The sequence below is a fragment of the Astatotilapia calliptera genome, chromosome 12 (assembly GCF_964374335.1).
Source record: "Astatotilapia calliptera chromosome 12, fAstCal68.1, whole genome shotgun sequence".
Lineage (NCBI taxonomy): Eukaryota > Metazoa > Chordata > Actinopteri > Cichliformes > Cichlidae > Astatotilapia > Astatotilapia calliptera.
Window position 1 is genome coordinate 6387219 of NC_137433.1, and position 18994 is coordinate 6406212.

At 40.3% G+C, this 18994-nt stretch overlaps 1 protein-coding gene across 4 annotated transcripts in view; it reads right to left on the reverse strand.

The window, feature by feature from the left end:
- hk2 (hexokinase 2) overlaps positions 1–18994 on the reverse strand; it is a 44553-nt gene that overhangs the window by 13165 nt on the left and 12394 nt on the right. The window contains exons 5-14 of one of the 4 annotated variants that reach the window (XM_080309457.1): positions 18573–18599; positions 15213–15263; positions 13982–14077; positions 10780–10879; positions 10093–10276; positions 7650–7811; positions 4537–4770; positions 1645–1949; positions 1385–1533; positions 1067–1186 (exon numbers count right to left, since the gene is read on the reverse strand). In XM_080309457.1, the coding sequence (XP_080165583.1) occupies positions 1067–1186; positions 1385–1533; positions 1645–1949; positions 4537–4770; positions 7650–7811; positions 10093–10276; positions 10780–10879; positions 13982–14077; positions 15213–15263; positions 18573–18599 (1428 nt within the window). The remainder of the gene's footprint in view (positions 1–1066; positions 1187–1384; positions 1534–1644; positions 1950–4536; positions 4771–7649; positions 7812–10092; positions 10277–10779; positions 10880–13981; positions 14078–15212; positions 15264–18572; positions 18600–18994) is intronic. The other 3 variants (XM_026186935.2, XM_080309458.1, XM_026186934.2) reach the window with 3 other exon arrangements.

Here is an 18994-nt window from a genome sequence, read left to right on the forward strand (position 1 = left end):
TGTTGGTCTTTCACGTGGAATTCCAATAAAATCGATTCATGTTTGTGGCTGTAATGTGACAAAATGTGGGAAAGTTCAAGGGGGCCGAATACTTTTGCAAGCCACTGAAGCTTGTGTACTCCCCACCAGAGTGTCCCAGCAAGTTTAGAAAACAGAGTATAGTTTAGACCAGTTTCTCTACCTGACACACTCCTGTGCTCACATACAGCGTGAAGAAGAAAGTTTTAAGTATAAGAAGATATAAATGAAATAACCTGATCCGTAGCAGGTCTGGCAATTAGATAAATACAACCTCCGAGCAACCACAAAACATGACATCCTGCACCGCATCATTATTTATTTAACAAAAACAAAACCAACTAAGCTAAACCAGAGTACAGTGCAAGTAGCAACCAGGTGCTGTTAATCAAATGCACTTGATGAACTGATCCATCAGCAAGTGTGAGCACCTCTATAAAAGCAGAAGTTTGGGCACTTTGCTGATCTGGGGCATTTGGGCGTCCTATCTACAAAAAGGACTACATCTCAGTCTCATCAAGCCTAAATTATCAAAGTTTTATGACAGAGTAATTAGAAAAAAAACCCAGAATTAAATGTAAGGCCATTTGTCTGACAGCTAAAACTTGACAAAAACTGGTTCATGCAACAAAACGCTGGTTTTAAGACAGCCAGCAAATCTACAACTGAATGGCTGTAAAAGAAAATAATTAAGGTGTTGCAATGGCCCAGTCAAAGCCCAGATGCTGCAGTGGGACCTCACGAGAACTACAAATGAAGCAACTACCTGCAAAGCTCAATGAACTGAAGCAATGCTGTAAAGAGGGGTGGGCAAAACATTGATGATGTGGAAATTGATACAAGTGATTCAGAAAATGATTACATCAAGTTACAAACTACTGAATCATGAAGTTTACTTCAGTCTAAACTGAAACTGACGTAGACCAAGGGTGGGTCTTTGCTGGGGTAAAAAGTATAAACGTTTTTGGTGAAAGGCACCAAGAGAAAGATGTAACCAGTCTGAACTCATATAGTTTATAGGTCATTTTACACAAACACAGAAAATTACCTCATCAAGTTTGGTTTGATCGCAGGGGAAGGAGAACGTAAAACCCAAAGGTAAAGATGCTCCTTTCATGCCCATGTATTCCAAAAAGTCAGCTATGCAGTCCACAATATGGTTGAACAGCTAGAAAAAAAACCAAACAAAAAAACAAAATTAAAAGGAATATTATAAGGTATAAGTACAAATAAGTACAAAGCATCACTTTTGCAAACATCCACAGTACTGTGCTTTGATATGGCAAGTTTTTAACCAACATTTGGCCTTAATTTAGCTCTTAATCACAAGTAGCTTCCTGTTAGTCAGTTTCAGTTGAAGCACTACCTCTTCCCCTGTGCCTTGCATGATTTCCTGTGGGATACTGTAGATCTTCTGTTGCATATCCACACTGCGTTTTGTTCCACTTCTCACTCGCACCAGAAGCACTCGAAAGCTGGAGCCTCCAAGGTCCAAAGCCAAGAAATCGCCATGTTCTGTCCAGGTATAAAAGACATTAACTCATTATATTTAAAAAAAAAAAAAAGAAAAAAGAAACCTTGTGTCAAAAGCAAGCCAGAGCTTGGGGGAGGTGGGGTTAAACCTACCTGATCCGTCGGGAGTGGATCGGACATAAGTGGGAAGCATCTTGATGCTGGCCTGCTTGTGGGTTTGCTTTGACAGACCTCGGGTCATCTCCTCGCTGAATCGCCTCTTTACCTCCAGCAGCTGTTCGCGACTCAAGCGCAGCGTGTCGAGGATGTGCTGCCGGTCAGCATTTTGGTTGGCAAGTCGGAAGGCCACCGCAGTCACCATAGCTGCACCCTTCCCACTACCATCCTGTGACTGCAAAAAACGCACATCGCAGTCGGGTACAAGTCGACGAACCATTTTGTTGAGCCTCCTGGAAAACCTAGAAAAGACACACATTTGGTTAAGTCCCCATGGTTTCTGTCTTCTGTTGTTCCTTTTTCGCTTGTACACATGATACCCAAACAACTTGCTCTGTTGTGTTTTGATCTTTTTTTTTTTTTTTTTTTTTACATTGAAGCTGCTCTACACCAGACAATAATCAGGAACATCATCTATGGGCATTTCCTTCTTCAGAGATTAACATTGTGTAGCCACTTCTTATACCTGAGTATATCATGCTTATGATTTTTGCCAAGGAACACACACACACACACAGAATCATTTTTTTCATACACACTGTGCACTTTAACTGATGAACCTGGTGACATTTCCACTAGATATATTTGATCAGCAAACCTTTTAAATTTAAAATGAACATCTTTTGACCCTGTGTCGCACAAATACAATCAGCTGTGCCCATTAACGTCTTGAACACACCCTCCTTGTCAGTTAACACACACACACACACACACACACACACACAATGACAAGCTGTATATTTTATAGATTATCATTTTCAGTTACACTAAAAGCAGCGCATAATCAAGCCAGCTAGGAAACCTGGAAAAGGTAAGTGGCAGGCAATTCAGCTTGCAGCAATTTTCCTTTAAGAAAAAAGGGGGGCAGAAAGATAAGGACTCAGTTTAAGAGCACAATTTCTTACAGATGGATTTTTCTCTGCTATAAGTGAACTTGATGATGCTCCTTTATCATGTATACATCCTTCCAGCATTCAGTCTTTAAACTGTTTGTCTGACTTATTTATATAATCACACAGAGCAAATACAGTGGGGCAAAAGTATTTAGTCAGCCACCGATTGTGCAAGTTCCCCCACTTAAAATGATGACAGAGGTCAGTAATTTGCACCAGAGGTACACTTCAACTGTGAGAGACAGAATGTGAAAAAAAAAAATCCATGAATCCACATGGTAGGATTTGTAAAGAATTTATTCGTAAATCAGGGTGGAAAATAAGTATTTGGTCAATAACAAAAATACAACTCAATACTTTGTAACATAACCTTTGTTGGCAATAACAGAGGTCAAACGTTTACTATAGGTCTTTACCAGGTTTGCACACACAGTAGCTGGTATTTTGGCCCATTCCTCCATGCAGATCTTCTCGAGAGCAGTGATGTTTTGGGGCTGTCGCCGAGCAACACGGACTTTCAACTCCCGCCACAGATTTTCTATGGGGTTGAGGTCTGGAGACTGGCTAGGCCACTCCAGGACTTTCAAATGCTTCTTACGGAGCCACTCCTTTGTTGCCCGGGCGGTGTGTTTTGGATCATTGTCATGTTGGAAGACCCAGCCTCGTTTCATCTTCAAAGTTCTCACTGATGGAAGGAGGTTTTGGCTCAAAATCTCACGATACATGGCCCCATTCATTCTGTCCTTAACACGGATCAGTCGTCCTGTCCCCTTGGCAGAAAAACAGCCCCATAGCATGATGTTTCCACCCCCATGCTTCACAGTAGGTATGGTGTTCTTGGGATGCAACTCAGTATTCTTCTTCCTCCAAACACGACGAGTTGAGTTTATACCAAAAAGTTCTACTTTGGTTTCATCTGACCACATGACATTCTCCCAATCCTCTGCTGTATCATCCATGTGCTCTCTGGCAAACTTCAGACGGGCCTGGACATGCACTGGCTTCAGCAGCGGAACACGTCTGGCACTGCGGGATTTGATTCCCTGCCGTTGTAGTGTGTTACTGATGGTGAGCTTTGTTACTTTGGTCCCAGCTCTCTGCAGGTCATTCACCAGGTCCCCCCGTGTGGTTCTGGGATCTTTGCTCACCGTTCTCATGATCATTTTGACCCCACGGGATGAGATCTTGCGTGGAGCCCCAGATCGAGGGAGATTATCAGTGGTCTTGTATGTCTTCCATTTTCTGATGATTGCTCCCACAGTTGATTTTTTCACACCAAGCTGCTTGCCTATTGTAGATTCACTCTTCCCAGTCTGGTGCAGGTCTACAATACTTTTCCTGGTGTCCTTCGAAAGCTCTTTGGTCTTGGCCATGGCGGAGTTTGGAGTCTGACTGTTTGAGGCTGTGGACAGGTGTCTTTTATACAGATGATGAGTTCAAACAGGTGCCATTCAAACAGGTAACGAGTGGGGGACAGAAAAGCTTCTTACAGAAGACGTTACAGGTCTGTGAGAGCCAGAGATTTTCCTTGTTTGAGGTGACCAAATAAAAAATTCTTTACAAATCCTACCATGTGAATTCATGGATTTTTTTTTCACATTCTGTCTCTCACAGTTGAAGTGTACCTCTGGTGCAAATTACTGACCTCTGTCATCATTTTAAGTGGGGGAACTTGCACAATCGGTGGCTGACTAAATACTTTTTTGCCCCACTGTATGTGGCTGTTCACTGAGATCACCTCCCTGAGACTTGCCTTTATGCTCTTATATTCTTTGTCTCAGGGACATGCAGGCACACAGAATGAATAGTAAAAATGTGATTTGAAGTGACAAACACAGCCACAGTCACTCCACAGCTACAGTAAAAGGTGCCAGTGACACAGATCAAAGTCATGAATGTGTTGGCGAGACCAACATAACAGAAGTGATTCACTTACTCTGGATGATTCTTGTAAACAGAGCCATCCACTCCAATAGTGACACGCAACTTCTCAGCAGCTTTGTTATCCCGGATCTGTCGCAGCACTGATGCTAGAGAGGAAGCGCACAGGTGTGCGGCCCGTGTGGATACAATCTGACACACCCTCCGAGTTGCTATGCAGTCCTCAACCGACGGGTCCAGCCCCAGGCCACGAAGTATCTTCTCAGCACTAGCAATACCTTCCTCATCTCTGCAGGAAGGAAAGTGAAGAAATTAATGTGAAGAATAGAAGAAGAGCTTGAGGACAGAATTCTTACCCTCCCCCATAAAAACGTCGTTTTATTTTAAGTACGTGCCAAGTGTTTTTTAAAAGGGCAAGACATTTTTAACACAGCTGTTCCAAACAGCCTAGATTATTATAGATGCTCACATTATTTTACTTTGCATACGGAAACATAATGATTTCACAAAAAAACAAAAACTAACAGCTTCAAAATTATTAGCCTCCATGCTAATAGCTAGTTGCATATACAACTACATATTTCCTTTGCAAATCTTTTAAGCTCCTCCACATTTTATGTTTTTCTGGCATGGATCTTAGTCTTTAGTTCATCCCACAGATTTTCAATTTTGATTCAGCTCAGGGCTTTATGTAGGCCAGTCAGGAAGAGTCACTTTGTTTGTCTGGAGGTAGTTCTCCAACAGGAGAGATGTGTGTTTTGGGTTGTGGTGTTTGGAGACAAAGGGAGGATCTCAGCTTTGGTGCTCGCTGCTACAGGTTTGTTTTTTCCAAAATCTGCAGATATCCTTCTTCATGATTCCTTCCACCTTGATGAGATTCTCAGTTCCAGACAAACGAAACAATCACAAGCATAACACTCCCACCATCGTGTTTCAGTGTGGGGAAGGTGTTCTTTGGGTTGTACGCCTCTTCCTTCTCTATCCTCAACCTTCACAGCACATTTTTAATTACTAGCATATAATCTCTGCCCACTGCTTTTGAACATTCAAACTCAGAATTTAACTTATTAATGAAGACCTATTAATAGATTATTTACCAGAAAGCAATAAAGGAATAATAAACTTTCAGGAAATGGACTGTGTGTTCTGTGAGATGGTCTGGGTTTCTCTTCCCTGCATGCTGTACTTCTACTTTGCTGTTGGGGAAGATTTCTGTTCAAGAATCTTTGAAAGACCCACTAAACATGTATTTGGTGTTAAACATCACTTGTTCACCTCTTTAGCTATAAATAACTAATATTTTGACTCAATCCACCCAAAAAATAAACATAAAAATAAAAAATCTAGCAAAACAGGAGCGATGGCAATTATATGCAAATAGAGCCATGTGAGGACGTTTACACAAGACTTTATGCAGTTCACCCCATTATTTAGTGATGTCTGAAACAACTTTCAGCCACAATAACTTGAAGCAGGGTTCCACAGTTAAACAAATTATAATCTCAAGTTTGGCTTCCTACAATTAAATGAATATGAGTGATCATGCATTAAAATGTATATAAAGTAATGCCCTGTTGATTTCATTTTGTTGAAAGTTTTGGTGAATAAGAAGGACTACTTTGATACAAATATGTGAACAGATGTGAAAGGAGTGTGAATTATAATATTATTGTTCACTAAATACTCGTGATTGTCATTTTGGCCCTAACTTGAATTAATTGTGTTGTGTGTGACTTTATCACTCTCTCTTGTCATTGTGTCATTTTGGCTCTTCTTTAAAATGTTGCTTCAGTTCATTGCAGTGTGGGAGCACTCATTTATGCAACACTTTCTTAGCGTCTTGATGCATTCTCAATCATCCAGGAAAGTAAATCTCCAAAAGTTGATTCTGTTCATCTGGACGTAGCGTTTTGTGGGAGAAACGTTTCGTCACTCATCCAAGTGACTTCTTCAGTCTCAGCTGACTGCAGGTTCCCCAATCTTATAAACAGTACATTTTTGCAGTACAGTAAATTTGAATACATTTGCATAATGACATTATGCAAACGTACTGTTTATAAGATTGGGGAACCTGCAGTCAGCTGAGACTGAAGAAGTCACTTGGATGAGTGACGAAACGTTTCTCCCACAAAACGCTACGTCCAGATGAACAGAATCAACTTTTGGAGAGGTCTGGGCCATTACAACACCTTGATTCTTTGCCTTTTTCACCATTCTGTTAGAGATTTCTTGCTGTGATTGGGCTCCTGTTGCATGAATGAGTTTCATCCGAATGGTGAATGGACTGGTTATTATCTATCCATCCATCCATCCATTCGCTTCCGCTTATCCTTTTCAGGGTCGCGGGGGGTGCTGGAGCCTATCCCAGCTGTCATAGGGCGAGAGGCAGGGTACACCCTGGACAGGTCGCCAGTCTGTCACAGGGCCAACACACAGGGACAGACAACCATTCACACTCACATTCACTCGCACATTCACACCTAGTGGCAATTTGTATTATCCAATTAACCTATCCCCACAAGCTGCATATCTTTGGACGGTGGGAGGAAGCCGGAGTACCCGGAGAGAACCCACGCAAACACGGGGAGAACATGCAAACTCCACACAGAAAGACCCCGGCCTGATGGTGGAATTGAACTCAGGACCTTCTTGCTGTGAGGCAACAGTGCTAACCACCGTGCTGCCCCTGGTTATTATCTACTGCTTATATAATGCATACATTCACACTCCGATGCATCGGAGAGCAATTTGGAGTTTGTGATGCAGAAGGCAGGATGCAGTCAGGGATCGAACCATCAACCTTCCAATTAGTACATGACCTGCTCTACCTCCTGACTACAGCCAGCCCACCCAACCTATGCAACTTTAAAAACGTCAGCAGTGTTGCCATGTTGTTTTTAGACTGACGTCCAATGGAGCTATAATTGTTCAGCCTTTTTTTTGTGCTGTCATGAACTTTAACATTTAACAGACTAATTCAGGTCTGCAGAGTGTCAGATGTAGCTCTTGGATGTTCGGCAGTTTCGATGAGCATCTTAATTCCTGGCATAGCTCGTTGCTACTAACATAATGTTCAACAGGTTTGCACTTAATCCGCCATCTGAGAGATATCACAGAATGCAGTGTCAAGGTGCAGATGTGCACACACACACACAAAGAAAAACTAACTTGTCATTCTCGATTGCATAGATGTGGCTGGTACTGAAGTGTCCGGTGGTGAGGAGCTCTGACGTAGTCTTGCCCTGAAACAGCAGCTGTGATCTGGCCATCTTTACCAAGATGAGACGTACCAGTTCCCCCATGTACATCCCACTAATCATCTTCTCAAACCTGCATGCAACATGAAAAAAAGAGAAGCAAAACAATGTGATATACATATATTTATAAAATATGATGAGCTCTATTTATGTACATCTACACACAGTGTTGGGGAGTAACGGAACACATGTACCGCCGTTACGTATTTAACATACAAAATATGAGTAACTGTATTCTGTTACAGTTACCGTTTAAAAAGGTGGTATTTAGAATACAGTTACTTTGCTGAAATTAAGGGATTACATGGCGGTATTTTCCTGTTTCATATGTTCGGCTATGCTCTCTCTATTTTTGGTTTCCACGCCCCAAACAAAACACGCATTAAGAGGCTCTAATGCCTGTGTCTCAATCTCGCGGCCCATGTCACCCCTACTTGCGGCCCGCATAATGACGTAAAGAAATATTTTAAAAAATGATTCACAAAAATGATTTAATATGCAGGCAGAGTGTTACAGGCATAGCCCTAAAGAATGTAGCCTCATGGGCAGTGTAGTCTGTGCTGCACGGAGAATGCACTGCCATACCCGTTATGTGTCTGTGAGCGTGAGGAGGGAGAAAAAGGTGAGTGGAAAAGTACAAGTTGTCACCGAGCAGAAACGGGAGCTGGAAGCATGTAAATATAATAATAACCACTGCAGCCAAAAAGAGAGCCTGACGAGCCCAGTTGTAAGTAAGCTATTAAGACTCGACTGTACACTGTGTTCGTGTTTTCCTCAGAAACAAAAAGTTCCGTTGGAGCAGTCTTTCAACGCCTCTCTCTGTCTCTCGCTAGCAAACTTGAACCACACAATAAAGTAAAGCTAGTTTTCAGCTACGAGCCCGACACGGAACCCGACGTAATAGCCAGAGGTCCCTTTACTACAGTTTGGAGCCGCGGACCTGTTTTCTATACGAGATCACTGCAAAAGGTGCAGCCTTACCTAATGTCCACCTTACTGTTACTCATTTTATATTAAGATTTAAACATCTAGTTGGTATTGGTATGGCGAGTAACCTTCAGTAATAGTAATAAATCACACAGCAATCACACAGGTCTCTCTTGGAAATGAGATTTTTAATCTCAATGAGATTTTTTTACCTGGATAAATAAAGGATTAATAAAGCAATAGTACATTCATGTAGTTGTAAAAAAGCATGATAATATATTAAGTAATCCAAAGTATTCAGAATACATTACTCTCATTGAGTAAGCAGCACATAACAAAGCTGTTCCCAAATTAAATGCTGAGGTAAACTGCCTTTCCAGCAGAGTATTATTTTTATGTTTTTAGACAAACAAATAACAATGTTTGACAAGTGTGAGACAGTCAGAACTACAAAGATTTTAATAAATAAACTGTCAAAAGTTTGATTTTTGTTTTAGAATTACATGGTAATAATGATCCACCAATTAGGCATTAAAGTCATTCGTTGAAGTATATAAACTGTTTAATCTCTCTGTGACGCACTGCATGCTTTATTGTGACTGGAAATTAAGGTCACGCAAACTTAAATCCGTCACCTAACTCTATTAAACCCTGTCTGGGCCCAGACCTCTTATTGAGGTTTCTCATGTGATATCAAGAGCTGTCCACTATACTGGATGTGATACAACCACTGGTTGCTAGGGAAAAATGTGCTTTTCTGACAGGTTGCCAATGGTTCCTGCAGCTTGATGGCTGTCGCTGGGTGAAATCAGTTGCAAAGAAGGTGCTGCACCAAAAACCTCCCTGCAGGTCACCTTTAGTTTTTCATGTTTGTCTGCAAATACTCCAACAACTAGCCAAGCAGCAGTAAAACTTAAAGAAACATAAACCAGAAATAGTTAGCTGTGCCTTTTGAAATTTGCCGGCTGCAGTGCTGAAGGGCTCCATTTCCAGTTTGCATCGCATTTTTCATTTTCACTGATACTCTGAAAGCAGCTGGCCAGTATTAGCAGAGCCGAATATTCATTTTTCCCTCACGACCGGTGGTTGCCAGATGGTCATGGACCAATCTCTAGGCCTGTGTGACTGAAGCCTTATTCACTTGAACCTACATGATTGTCACATGTCCACATGTCTGCAAAACCGCAAATGTTCCAGGACATACTGACTTTTTTGACAGAACTCTGAATTAGTATATGAAAAAGGTTATTTACATAATATCAGCAACAACATCAACAAAGGTGAAGCAGTCAGACAAAGTATTTCAATATGCCCACATGAATGGAAATCAGAGAGAGTCGCTTCTAATTCAAACCCGCCTGCCTGTGAAGCCACCAGCGTGGGATGTTTTATCTAATACCAAGTCGTGTGAGAACAAACACACTCACAGCTGCTTGCCAGGGTTGAATGAGCCAGCATCCAGCTCCCGGTCAATGTCAGTGCGTAGGTCCTCCAGGGCCCCGTCGTCCCCAAAAGCACCCCACTCAGTATTTACACACATCCGCCCCTCGTCACCATCCAGAACACCAATGTTCCTCATCTGCTCCATGTAGCAAGCGTTGGTCCCCGTTCCTTGAGAAAAGAGATTTCACTGCAACAACTCTGTCAGTAACTATATAACGACTAACTGAGAGGTCGGCTGGGCTTAGTGGGCACATTTAAGATTACACTTACAAGATGAGTGTGAAAGCACCTGTGCTCACTTCTCTCCTCTAGTTTGTATATATTTTTACAATACAAGTTACAAATATAATACTATAACAATAATATCACACTTTGCAGCAGAAACTGCATCTGAATGAAATCCATTAAAGGAAAAATTAAATAGAGATGAATAAGAAACTTCAGCAGGGAAATTTCTTTTTTTGAGTGCAACAGTGAGGTGCCACATGTTCTGGCCTTCAGCATTAAAAGATTTTTTTTTTCATGAACATCGATATTTTTACCCAAGAAGAAAACAGATGGAGCAGTTCATCCATTAGGATGCAGTTTAATGGGTGTTACATCACTGTTGTGTGGTAGAAGTCTCACTGAGCCTCATAATCCATTTATAGTCACTGTTACATTAGACTTACCTACAATGAGGCCAACTTCACAGTGACGGTCATCAAAGCCACAGGTCATCATGGTTCCCACTGTGTCATTGACCACAGACACAATGTCAATGTCAAAGTCCTGCAATGAGAATCTGTTTATTAAAACAAGCTTTCATTTGAATTCACTACTTCTTGCATCACAGTATTTTGGATTTACTTCAGCACTTCATTTTGTTTAATTTACTACACTGAAATCAATCTTTAAGTTTTTATGAGGACATTATGCAGGTGTTTTATCTAAACGTGTTTTCTTGCTGAGGTTTGCTGAGGACATTTGTTTAGTTATTGTGGATGACCTTCCATACTTATAGCTGGAAGTATCATTGATATCTTTAATAGGCACAATGCAGCAGCTCATGCTGTCATTACCCCAGGTCACCTGCACAAGACGCATGTAGTGTTAGCCTGCACAAAAAGATCTTTTCTTCCAAGTTATTAGAGCCTGAGCATTCACATTGCGAAGGCTCTATTGTATCTGCTCCATTTATTTAATATCAGTCCTCCCTTAGAGTACACGATTTGCATACGAGCTCCAACCAGGATGCTCTTTGGCACTGTGTGTTCACGTAGAAACCAAAGCAAACTCTCACATTGTACCATTTGTACTTTTTTACCATTTGCTGCTCCAAAAGAGCCAGTGTGAATTACTTGTAAGTTTGTTGTCAACAGACACTAAATATCTTGTTTGAGGTGAGCCAAGCCTCGCGTATACTCAGAATTCACCATAAACTCTAGTTTTGGCACTGGGTTCAGTCCTTACTCCTTTTCCCCATGTATGCATGCTCATGAAGATGATTCATAAAGCCCCTGGATACATGAAAATTATCAACTTGCATGGACATGTTTGCATTGTGGCAGATGTATAGCAGAACAAGTCAGGCTGGTGGTTTGCATTTGTCTACTCATGTTGTTCTGAGTCTTTCCACTACTTCAGCCAGCTTACTGAAGAAATTAGAAAGGCTTTGAGAAGTGATGGTTGATCTGCTCATCTGCTCTGTTATATGCTCTTCATCATCCAACCAATGACAAGGAGTCAGTGGTTGAATGATTTTGACCACTGCCAAGATGGGCATGCTTCTTCTTGACTTGTGGGATTTAACGATTAGAACGATTTGGTCATGAAACAGTGGAGTAAAACGAGCACGCTTGCCTTGTGGTGTCAGGCGTGTTTTGAGATCATGTTGCAAAGTTTCCTCACACTATAATCAGACAGGATGAGAGAAACAACACCTCTACACTGAGTTTCTCATGTGTGCCCAAGTCTATCTTTTCCTGCAGGTTGAGGAATAAGCACTGATGAACCACATTATTAGGTACACCTGTTCAAACTCCTGTTAATGCAAATATTCAGTGTGCCAACGATGCTAATGTATTAGCTGCTTAACCACAGCATAGTTGTGCCAGGCTGACTGGTCAGAGGTTACAGTTTACACAGCAAAGCTTAAAATCTGATATATTGTCTAATGGTTTGGGTTTTTTCCCGGGACATGAAACATAAAAAGATTTTTCTACTATGTGTTACGTGTAATTATTTAGCAGTCCTCACTTAATTAGTGAATTAATTACATCTACAGCAGTGTTTCCCAACCACTGTGCTGCGGCAAATAGGATTGCTGTGAGAAATGATCAGGTGTGCTGTGGAAGATTATCTGGTTCCACCTGATTAGTACACCGAGCGGCTGGTGTGAGTCACGGGCAGAACAACTACAATGTCTTCCACTAGAGGGCAGTACAACGACCTGCTCTAATTAATCGGTTGCCAACTGCCAGTAAAACAGAAGAAGAAGAAGAAGACAAAGAAGAAATTGCATAAAGTCACACTGTGAGTGAGACAACGCAGCGTGTAATAGCAATAAATAAATATTTGAAAAGAAAAAGTAGTCATTCTGACCTGGTCCTGGAGAAAATTCAGACCCAGATGAAGGCCCTAGCATGAGTAGTGGTCTGATGAAAGCAAAAAAGGTATACTGGGGACAAAGCAAGCCAATTCCACTATCCCTGGTGTGCAGGGAAAAATGATCAATATGCTTTTTGTGACATTTTTGTTTGGTGGTGTGCCATGTGATTTTTCTAATGTGAAATATGTGCTGTGGCTCCAAAACACTGATCTACAGCAGTGGCACCCAAGCATTTTAGCACCACGGACCAGTTTATGTCCGATAATATTTTCACGGACCGGACTTTAAGGCGTTGCGGATAAATACCACAACAAAAAAACAAAACAAAAAAAAAAAAAACGGTACCGGTACCGAAAAACAAAGATTTCTTCATAACACACGGGCAAAGACCCAGGGAAACAGAGTTAACGATAAATATGATTTTAAAAAATTAATAAATAACGTTAAAAACCCTGAAAACCATACATTTCACACCCGAGCCTCAACTCTTGCAGCCCGGTAATAAACGACTCACGGACCAGTGGTTGGGGACCGCTGATCTACAGTATATCTGTCTCAACTTTCTGTTGTATTCCTGCTGTTTCAAAAATGATACAAACAGGAACGCTGCACAGTGCCCTCTGGTGGACAAAGTATGAAAAACCAACATTCATAACATGGTTGAAGGGTGTTTCTCCCATCTTGTCCTTACAACCTTTCATAAAGAGTTGTAAATGAGTTTAAAGAAGGGTGGAGTTTTCTGCTCTACACACTGTGGGCCTCTTGTTACTTGCTAGTTAAACTTCCTTTAAACACCACAGTAGCTGAGGTATTGTTGCTGATCCCTGATCCATCCCTGTATGAACACAGTATGCCCACCTTCTGATGGCTGCTTCCCACACATTAACATGTCATGTTTCAAAGCTCAGATCATCCTAAATTCGTTTTCTTGAATATGACACTGATTTCACTGTACCCAAATGGCCTCCACAGTCGCAGATCTCAATCGAATAGAGTAACTATGGGAATGCAGGAGAACAGAACTTTGCATTACAGATATGTAGCCGGGAAATCTGGAGAAACTGTGATGATATCACGGGAGTGCAGACCAAAATGTTTCCTGACGATTGCTGAATCTATGCCATCAAGAATTAAGTTCTGAAAGCAAAAGGACGTCCAAACTAGTACTACTAAGGTGTGCCTAACACAGTGGCAAGCCAGTGAATGTAACTGCAGCTACACTTAATTAGCACTGTTTCAATACCTTTCCAAATGTTCAAGTGTTTATAAATTTGGATAATTACCCCTCTTTTCTTGATGGATTTTCTCAGAAGGCTGACCACGTCCTGTCCTTCCACCCCACTTGACCTGAAGCCTTTAGTCCAAGACATCAAAACAGCCTGCAGATGGAAAAAAACAACAACAGGACAAGTCAATTAAAAAATAATTTCATGATATATTGCTCAGAGTTGTTACACACCTCATCAACTCACAGAATGCTTGAGTGAATCAACCAAGTGATTTACAAATCACCTAAAATCTGAAACATACTTCACCGCTGGCTGTAAGAGTCCCCGACTCAGGTGGCAACGCACACTGTGTTAATAATAACTGAACCTGACAACGACTAAATGCTAACTCTTCCCTGTAAAATATGGACATTTAAAACAGCAAAGTAAATAAACAGCCGGTGGTAATTACTCTATAAATCAAAGATAAACATTTATCTTTTTATAAAGTTCCACAACACAGCCTGGTCTGGGACATGAAAGCTGCTCATTCTAACCAGCATTCATTCAGAGAAAAATTAATGAGTATTATCAATAAGAAATTTCAAGCTGGAAGGATTATATTCAGCCCAGAGATAGTCCACCATGAAGACTTTTAAAATATGTTCACAGTCCAAGCTGATGATGGATCAGTTTGATTTGTGTTGAGGTCATGTGTGAACATGTTACCTCAGGTGACACATTCAGTGCAGGGCTGTGTGCATCACAGGCAAAAGGAGACTGTGACCTTTCTATTGATGGCATGATTTCAGATTTTGAACTCAGCACAACACTGTGAAACTTCGTGTTTCCCATTTATTTTTTTATCTGTTAGTCATCAAGTACAAACTACAGACGAATACGAAACAGGAAAGGTCACTCAGCAACTGGCAGCTAGTAATAGAAAAAAAGCCAGAGTAATTATCTGCTAACTAATAATTTCTCTTTTAAAATGTATGAACTTTGTAAATCTTGTAAAAAAATAAATAAAATGAAATGAAAAACAGAAGACTGAATGCCTCCTCTGTCTGCTGTAACCAGTTTTACTGCATATTTTTAAAATAGCCACAAAAACTTGTGACCATCTTCACTGTAAAAACAGGTTTGTACATTAAATCTAAAATAATATAACAGACAGCATTAAAGTACCAAGTCTCAGCTGTAATATATGCAAAACTGTGTCTGAAAGTACTGGAACAGTTTGGTCACTAAAACCTTAGGAAGCTGCGTGTCGTTTCAACATATGTTTATGGACAAAGGTGCTCACCTGTGGGTTCAAGCTGAGTGAGTGTTGGATATTAGGCTGTGGTGGAGTTATCTGTCAATTTGAGAAGTGTAAAAAAAAAAAAAAGTAAAAATGTGAAGAACAAATTGTCTAAAAAAATGTAAAATATAAATAAATAAAAACAAATAAAAACCAAGAAAAAAAAAGAAAAATCTACAAGAAACATCAGTTTGTGTCATCTGTTGCACATAGAGCTGGGCGATATGAGATTTTTTCATATCACGATATGTTTTTTTCATTTCAGGCGATAACGATATCTATCACGATATAAGCCAAATAACTATATTTGTAAGATTTAAATGTGCCGTTGCTCACAAGTAAAATGTGAAATAATCAGCAGCTTGTTTTTATTTAAATATTTATTTCCCATAATAAGTTCAACAGGGCAGATGTACTTAAGGAACATGAGACTTTTTCAGATAAATAAAGGCAAATATTGCAAACTTCAAAAGAAAGGCAGCCGCTAAAGCGTTTAAGTTTCAAAATAGAACAAACGAAACAGACTAAATTGTCAATTCCACTTAGAAACAAAGTATTAATTCTAAAAATAAATCTTAGTTTGTTTTACAGAAGAACAGACAAAACTGACTAACTTTTGTCAATATCAAATAAACTGAGAACTAAAAGGAAATTCTCAATCTCTCCTTGTTGTATAGCTGAGCTTTTCAAACAGTTTTAACAGTTACTTTAGTCTGACAAAAGCCGAATGATGAATTAGCGCTTCCAGTCAGAGACTGAGGCTACGTCCACACGTACACGGGTATTTTTGAAAACGGAGATTTTCCGTTTTCGTTTTAAAAAAATAATCCCGTTCACACGTAAAGGCAGAAATGAAGGAAAACGGTGCTATGAACATGCCAAAGCAGCAGGTGGCGCTAGATTCCTAACCGTGCAGAAATATTGGCCAATCAGAAGTCTAGAAGCCTCGGTGGGAAAAAGTAAACAAAGCTGGGGCATAGAAGCAGAACCGAGTCGTATGTGTGGACCGACAGTAACTGTGTGTATATGTAAGCATTTAAACACTGCAGAGAGTAGAATTAACAGTAACAGTATTGTAGAAATTCATTTCACCGAAACAATAACGTGGCGCACAGTGTGACGCATGCACCAGTTTATTGTATTTCCAGACTTGCTTTCGGCACAATTTACAGTGCACGCTACTCTGTTTTTTGTCAGACTTGAAATAGCCGAAATACCTTCAAACTACGGAACTTCTATGGCTCTTCCGTTCGACAATCTCTCCGGCATTGGAACCATCATCTGTTTTCTCTTCGGTCACGCTCGGTTGATTTTTCTAGTCGGTACACTCATTTCCTCCATTACCCACTGGCTGCTTCCCAAACAAACACACGTGCGGCTTGGCACTTGTGCTGTACGTAACAAGTCACGCGACGTGAAGTTGCGGCTGTGATTGGTTCGGCTCTGCGCTACTTAATTTGGATCGGCCGACCTTTTTTTTTTTTTTTTTTTTTTTTTTAAAGAGGACAAGAGCGGCGAGGTCTATCGCGATAGCTTAATTTCTCTATCGAGTAAAAGTTATATCGCGATAGATATCGTTATCGTTCTATCGCCCAGCTCTAGTTGCACAAGGGTGCACAGACAAAGTAGAAAATAGCAAAAAGCTGAGGAAGTCTTCTCCATGGTGGACAAAAAAAAAACCAAAAAAAAAAAAAACCTTTTGAGTACACGGGGGGAAAAAAGCTCCTGAAGATGTACACTTAGGGCCAATTTACAAAAACATCCACCCTCCATTAACCGAATTTCTACTGATGAATTAAAATGAGCTTCCTTTAAAAAGATGGAAAGAGAAAAAACTGAATTGAAGGGGGAAAAAGTCTCATAACCCAAACCATTATTTTAAGTATAGAAGTGGTTTTGGAAAAGCATAGGAGGTTGGCTGTATGTCAAATTAGAACTGTGATATTGTCATTTATTGAATATTTCACTGCTGATGGAAGCAACAGGTAAAATGCACAATGACACAAAAGCATCGTGCGTGCTAAGAATCAGCTAGATTCTTTAAATATTATACAATTAAGCATTAAAAACATGTGGCCAGAGCAAACAAAGGGCTTTTTAGCATGATTGCTTTAAATTGCAGCACTTGCTGCTCAATTTAGAAACAAGGATGGAAACTCCAATATCAGTAAATGTTGAAGATGTTTGCAACTTATTGAGTGAAGTGAGCTGTCATAATAATGGCAAATGTGTTGTGTTAAAACTGTTACATATATCACACAGCTGTTCTCTTACTTACACAAACTGAGACTTGGCACTTTAATGTAGTAAAATAAAGAAATAAATCAACAAGAACACAAAGAGCAAGTGTCCAGATACTCACAGACTGGACCGCATCACTTTTTGCACAGGAAAAGAAGAGTTAGAAAGAATGCCAACGTAATAACCCAAGAAAAACAGCAGTGTGATGAAGCCCTCACTGACTGCTGCAAGTAAAAGCTGACAGCAGAGGACCATTAGAGAAACTTCACGCTATTTTCAATACCCTGAAAGAACAAAAAATAAAGGCCCAGTTCATGCAACAGCAGAGCAATGCTGCTCTCCGCATCCCCTTCTTCGTCCAGACAAGAAAGGTTATCAGATGACCAACCAAGCGTACAGACAAGACGTTTCTAAAAACCAGATATCTCCCTGCTACAGATAGGAGCCACAGATCTGGAAAGGCAACACTTTAAAGGAGATATCTAGGGGTGACCGTGGCTCAGGGGATTGGGAAGTTCTGTAACCGGAAGGTTGCCGGTTCGAACCCCCTGCTCTCTGGTCGTTGTGGCCAGAGGGGCCGATGGCGCAATATGGCAGCCTCGCTTCTGTCAGTCTGCCCCAGGTGTGGCTAAAACTGTAGCTTGCCTCCACCAGTGTGTGAATGTGAGAGTGAATGAATAGTGGAATTGTAAAGCGCTTTGGGTGCCTAGAAAAGCGCTATATAAATGCTAGATTTGGCACGATACCACTTTTTTATGTCCGATACCGATATCATAAATTTGGATATCTGCCGATACCGATATGAATCCGATATAGTGTGTTTTTTAATCATTTAAAACTTTTTTTTTATATCTTGCTGCTTTTTGTATAAGTTAATACTCAAGTTAAAAAAAACAAAACAAAAACACTAAAGCTATTCTGTTATACGTGTATGCAAAAAATACACTGCACCCAAAATATTTCATAGTTCAGCAAAACTGACCAATCTAATAAACTTAAACCTACACCATCCTCCCTATTCTGGTATTTTAAAGAGTACTTAGCAGAAATATTAAGCAACCTAACCAATAGGGTTTTAAAACTCCCAGCAAAAAAAAAAAAAAAAAAAAAAGGGGAACCCACCTCATGATGCTTAATCGACGTAATCAACTTTAATTTGATGCAGTGTGAAAAAAAAAAATGCACAGAAATCAATTATTTTTCAAGAATAATTAAATAGATTCAACATCTTTCTTCAACAGAATTGCAGACTGCACAGATGGTACCTTCCCAAAGGAAAAAGTACTATAGCTTACTAGGGTATATTAGACTTAACAGTTACTATATACAATAATGGACTTCTATATATTTTACATCAAATTAAAACTTTGGGTGTAAGATTCAGATAATTATTTATTAAAAGCTAGACATTTTAAATGAGAATAAGAAAGAAAAGTATGTTTCTGTGCCCCCTTTTCCCTGTTCATGGCCTGTCGGCCCCCCTGGCTACACTTTGCTAGATCCGCCCCTGCACAGTTACCAGCAGTCAGCTACATAGAAAAAGA